We start from the raw sequence: 5,624 nt of genomic DNA, 5'->3' as shown, positions 1-5,624 counted from the left end.
TTCGGTTTGACTAATATTATGCAAAGATGATGTATAAATTGCAACTTGAAAAAAAAAAAAAACAATTCAGATCGTTAAAATTCAATATAAAATGAACCCCACCACTAGTTTTTATTTTTACTAGAAAAATAAAAATCCATTTGAATAAACACCAGTGTCCACCATTGGGTAAGTTGACAATGACAATGTGATTGACACATTCCGCCAATCAAGGCTTCAAGATCGGTCTGATATTGGCCTGTTTGATCGCCGGTCTACTTTGCAGTTGTGTTATCGTCAATCAGTCATGCATGGTACGTGACAAAAAGTATATCAAGAGGTGACTTGATAAAAAATATCGATCTCTCTAACATTGTTCTTTCTCATTTCTCTTGGACAAATGGAGAAATTTTTAGTTATGACAGGAATACGGATGATGCATCATATGTTTTTACGTAAGTGATGAAAAATTTTACTTTTTAAGTTATTAACTTTTTAACATACATATCCTACCATTTATATAACAAGACGTGATATACCACCTTATATGACGGTCATACTGAAAAACATCTTCAACAAAAAATGACTTAAATTTTACATTGTGTTTCTTGCGAACGAGGGAAGAAAGAAAGAAAACAAAACAAGAGAAATAAAAAAAACAAAAACAGAAACCGAACAGAAGACACAAAGTGGAGCGAAACACATGGGAGGGAGGGACAAACAAACCCACAATGTCCACAGAAACCACCACCCCGCCAATGCACCAAGATCAACACCTCCTCCAACAATCCAACCCTAACTCTAATTTCTTCACCTTCAATTCCAATCCCAATCCCAATCCCAAATCCAATCCTATCCCACGGCTCCCCAGAAGCGTTGGCATTAGTGGCAATGCCAATGCTTCGGGACTAGCAGCGGCCGCCACGTCGTCGTCTTCAACCTCGTCCACCACGTCCACATCCCTGAGCTTGGCGACAATGTTGGGCAATTCCGCCTCCCCCTTCATCCGGGAAGACGCGGACGGGTCCCACCTCCACCATGATTACGGCGGGAGCCACAGGAGGGCCCACTCGGAGGTGAGCTTTCGGCTGTCGGAGGACATGGTGGATAAGTCCGCGGCGGCGGCGGATCCGTTTAACGGCGGATCGTCGACGGCGAGTCTCGAGGAGATGGGATCGGAGGAGGACCTGTTCTCCACGTACATTGACCTCGACAAGCTTGGCGGGTCCAATAATTCGTCGGATCAGAATAGCGGCGGCAATGATGGGCCCGATGGTGGGCCTAATGGTGGGCCCAATGGGAATGGCGGTGGCGGTGATGGAGGAGGAGAGAAGAAGCTGTCCAGGCACCGGTATAGCAGCTCGGTGGATGGGTCGTCGACGTCGACCGGCGTGTTTGGGGAGGTCATGGATGCCAAAAAAGCTATGCCTCCTGATAAGCTCGCTGAGCTCTGGACCCTTGATCCCAAGCGTGCCAAAAGGTCTGCAAAATGCTCTGTTTTCTTCCTTTTTTCTTTCTGGGTTGCTTTATTTTGTTGCATTCTGTTTGGATGCTGAGAAAATGTGAAATGTGAGAAGGAATCCTAATTGGGTTTTGGGTATATGGAAAACGCGAACGTATAAATGCTGAATTTAATGAACTGAATTCTAGAAACTGCAAATTAAAAACTGTTTATGTGGTTATTAATTACAATTAGCATAAAAACATAGTAGTAACTGATGTTGCCACAAACCAGCTATTTTTCTGATCAAAGGCTTTGCCTTCGCTAGAATTCACTACGAGAGGTAGGTTGTTTCTTGGTTTTCAAGACTTTCCCTTTCGACTGAGATCGAGTGTTAATTAGAATTGAACTGCATGAAGGTTCTATTTGGAGAATAATATTGCATAAAATTTGGAAAAGTATGAATGTGTTCAACGGAAGATTCATCGTCCTCCTATTTGAGATTCATTCATATGCATCATAGTTTTCCTTTTCCTCAATAACCGTATTTTGTGAGAATGTATCAATGGAGTACTTTCTCTCACCCAAGCAAACCATTTAGATTATTGCTCTACGAGTGTTTTGTACATTCAAAAACTCATGGTGGCATGCAAGACTTGTGTGCCTAGTTGCCTACAAACTTCTTGAACTCTATTTGTTTCCGGTTAAGGGATTTTTGGGAGCCTTACATTTTGGTTGTCATATATAGGATACTGGCGAATCGGCAGTCTGCTGCTCGCTCAAAAGAACGGAAGGCACGCTATATGCAAGAACTTGAACGCAAAGTTCAGACCCTTCAAACAGAAGCAACCACTCTTTCTGCTCAACTTACGTTATTCCAGGTTTGTGTCGGTGTATTTTTGCAGCTTTCGTTAAATGTACTGCATGTGCACATCTTTACTGACAACACTGCCTTAAAATCAAACATGAAATCTCTGTTCAGCCATTTTTGTGATCCAACATTGCTAATCGCTCTATGTTATGTATTTTTAAATTGATAGATGACACGTAGTATGGAAGGAAAAAAGAGGTATTTGTCAATCAAAACAAAGGATACTTGGAACAAGTATTTTAATAGAACTTCATCAATTCATCCTTTGTTGCAATGTTCTGTTAATATTTAGCCTTCATTTGGTTCTGGACTGTGTTGTTCTGCTCACTTCTTACGTATATACACAAATGTTTGTTAATTGGTTAAAGGTTATGACTTTTTTTGTTTTTTGTCACTTACAGAGGGACACAACAGGTCTGAGTACTGAAAACACAGAACTTAAGCGTCGGTTACAATCTATGGAACAACAAGCTCAGTTACGCGATGGTGAGCAACATGCCAACTTTTATCATATTTGATACTCGAAACTTTTCTTTTTTCTTAATTATATCAGAAGAGAATGGTCCATTTAATCCAACTGGTACTTATTTTGTTTGAAATATTTCGTGCAGCATTAAACGAAGCACTGAAGAAGGAGGTTGAGAGGCTCAAGATTGCCACAGGGGAGATGATGAGTGCTTCTGATTCATTCAACTTGGGAATGCACCAGATGCCATACAACCATCCATCAGCTTATTTTCCGCTTCAACAACAACCAGGACCGGCTAGTCACCAGACCATGCATTTGCCACAATTCAATCATTCCCAGTCTAGTATGCCACCCCAACACCTGCATCAGTCAAATTCTCGTACTCATCTTTCAGATATGTTGCAGAACGGTCCTGTTGGTCAGTTACAGGGACTCGACATTGGTAGCAAAGGAGCACCTCTCGTGAAGTCTGAAGACCCCTCGCTTTCTGCTAGTGAAAGTAGTTCTACTTTTTGACACAAACTGGCTGTCGACCTGCTTGCCTGCTGACTTGTCCTTTGCACACGCTGTCTGGTAGATTTGTTCATAGATTGATATCCGATCATTTAGAGAGGCTACTCCATATTTATTGAATTTGTGTCAAGAATTTATTCTTAATTGTTTATTCTTAGGGCTGTTCCCCAAAAGTGGGAGGCACCCTTTTCATCTGTCTGTTCGAGGTCCATTTTTTGTGCATGGGGGTGCTATAAATTCTGGGAATGGAAGGTCATTCCTATGGGCGTGGAGATGCTGTCAATTCATGGCAGAATTCTCATCCTTTGTATCTTGTTTGTTATGTAATACCTTGTAACTCTGTGTACTACTGCCACATTTTTCTTTTTCCTTTCTGATGTATTTATGCTTTTCTGAAAATCCTATTCATAAAATTTACTCATCTAGTTTTTCATTTTATTTTATTTTTTATTTAACTTATTGAAGTTCGGTAGACGTCTGCCTTCCGACCCTTGCAAAATGGGGAGTCTTGTTGGCGGGGTCACCTGTTACTTATTGAAACTTGGTACACTGTGGTAGCCGTAAACCGGATGTATTTACTTATCAGATTTGAATTAAGACTCACGAACAATATCATCTAGAGAATACCTGACAAAAAATTAACTGAAGTATTGTTGTCTCAAAAATGAAAATAAAAATGTCATAGATAAATTGTTCATACATACAGACAATGCATATATTTTGTATATAAAAGGGGATCATTTTATTATTAATAGATGGTAATGGATTACATTGCCATCCTTATACAGGACGATCCGACCCTTATAAATTATTAAGTTCCACAAAAGCATTGTGATTTAAACAACTAAGAGGTCTGTCAAGCTATATGGCTTCGAGGAATTGTCTTCTCGGAAGCTTTATTCTCCATTCTCCAATCCTCCTATGGATTCAGATTACCCTGAAAAAAATTGCACCCAAATATACAATTAGTATGCTATTGCCTTTGTTTATTAATTATCCAATGCTTCCTAAACTACCACAATAATATCACTTTATTCTTTGTTTTTTTTCTCCTGAACCTTTATTTTGCATTTCACGTTGCCCTATTTCAATTTTCATTAAGTGAATCATTACCTTTTTCTTATGTGGACTTCGGCGAAATATGACCTTAGGGATTAGTCCACGTAGGCACCATGTAAGAAAAAGTTAAAAATTCACTATAATAAATTCAACTAAATATAGTAATTTGAGATGCAACATGAGTGTTCATGAGAGCAAAGTGATATAGTCGCCAAAGTACGGTAAACTTTAGCAATAGTTCAAGGGGCATTTTGATAATTAAGCCATACTTTGGTGGTGTGTTTACAAAAAGTTAAAAACATAGAGGAGGCTGAGGCTTACGCAGAGCAATTAGTAGAGGGGTAAACTTTGTAAGGACAAGGAGAGCCACAGACATCACCAAGAGTGTTAATCCGGTCATAATTAATCCCGGGGATTGCTGCAGCTCCGTCCTGAATGCAACTGCAAGCAATTCTACGGTCGATCGTCGTGTTTTGTGCAGCATTCAGCTCTTTTATGCCTTTACAGCAATCTGGAGGCACTGTGCCTCCAAACACTCCAAAGGGTATGCATGGAGTGAGCCAAGCTACCACTTGATCACAAGTTATGGTGGCGTAACTGACAGAAGAAGCTGTCACAAATAAGAACACTATTGCCACGATGACCGAAAACCTGGCCATGGTTAGCTGCTTTTGTTTGGGTTTGGGCAGGAGTACTACACATGTTTATGGGGCTATATATAGAGTGTGATGTTATGAACAGAACAGCTCGTGCGTTTGTGCCATGTCATATGTGATTATATCGGAAAATAGTCAAGTCATAATCTCATCATGTATCAAATGACTTGAACACTAACTCACTTGTTTATAAAACTCGTTGATCTAGTAGCATTCCTCATAAAATCCATGACATGTCCTGATCCACACTGACTAATTAGAACAAAGCTGACCTAACTAAGCACGTACAAACTAGACAAATTAATTAACTAGCTAATTAATGATATGTGTCTGATGATGTAAGCTAATATGATCTTCGTGTTGATGTCAAGGAACGGCTAATTCACCCAAACCACATTCTAATTTTGTGATGGGTTTAAGTAGGCGTTCCCTTTCGTGCCAAAATTGTCACCCTTCAAAGTTAAGCATATCAAACTATATGTTGACAGGGGTGGCCAGGGAACAAGATAGGGTTTGACTGTCTGTCGTTACCTATGGAGGTCATGTGCTAGAAAATTCAATCTTCCTTGTACAGATGGCTCAAGAAAAATATTGGAAGGAAAATTCAAAGGGTCTTGAACCTTCTTGTGGAAAAGG

General features: G+C 39.9%; 1 protein-coding gene and 1 long non-coding RNA gene across 2 annotated transcripts; one reads left to right on the top strand and one right to left on the bottom strand.

The window, feature by feature from the left end:
• The first annotated feature begins 622 nt into the window (after positions 1 to 622).
• On the top strand, positions 623 to 3,642 carry LOC137741998 (transcription factor RF2b-like). The gene is made up of 4 exons (XM_068481723.1): positions 623 to 1,459; positions 2,169 to 2,301; positions 2,693 to 2,777; positions 2,903 to 3,642. Exons 1-4 carry the CDS (start codon positions 711 to 713, stop codon positions 3,274 to 3,276), a joined length of 1,341 nt encoding a protein of 446 aa, XP_068337824.1. The 5' UTR covers positions 623 to 710; the 3' UTR covers positions 3,277 to 3,642.
• A 281-nt stretch (positions 3,643 to 3,923) lies between these two features.
• On the bottom strand, positions 3,924 to 5,012 carry LOC137743623 (uncharacterized). Its single transcript, XR_011069507.1, has 2 exons — positions 4,654 to 5,012; positions 3,924 to 4,210 (listed from the first exon to the last, which is right to left on the bottom strand). It is a non-coding gene; the product is annotated as an uncharacterized lncRNA (long non-coding RNA).
• Between the last annotated feature and the right edge of the window lie 612 nt (positions 5,013 to 5,624).

This window comes from Pyrus communis, chromosome 8 (genome assembly GCF_963583255.1).
Source record: "Pyrus communis chromosome 8, drPyrComm1.1, whole genome shotgun sequence".
Classification (NCBI taxonomy): domain Eukaryota; kingdom Viridiplantae; phylum Streptophyta; class Magnoliopsida; order Rosales; family Rosaceae; genus Pyrus; species Pyrus communis.
Note: the sequence above shows the minus strand (reverse complement) of the source record. Positions and strands in the feature narration are given on the sequence as shown.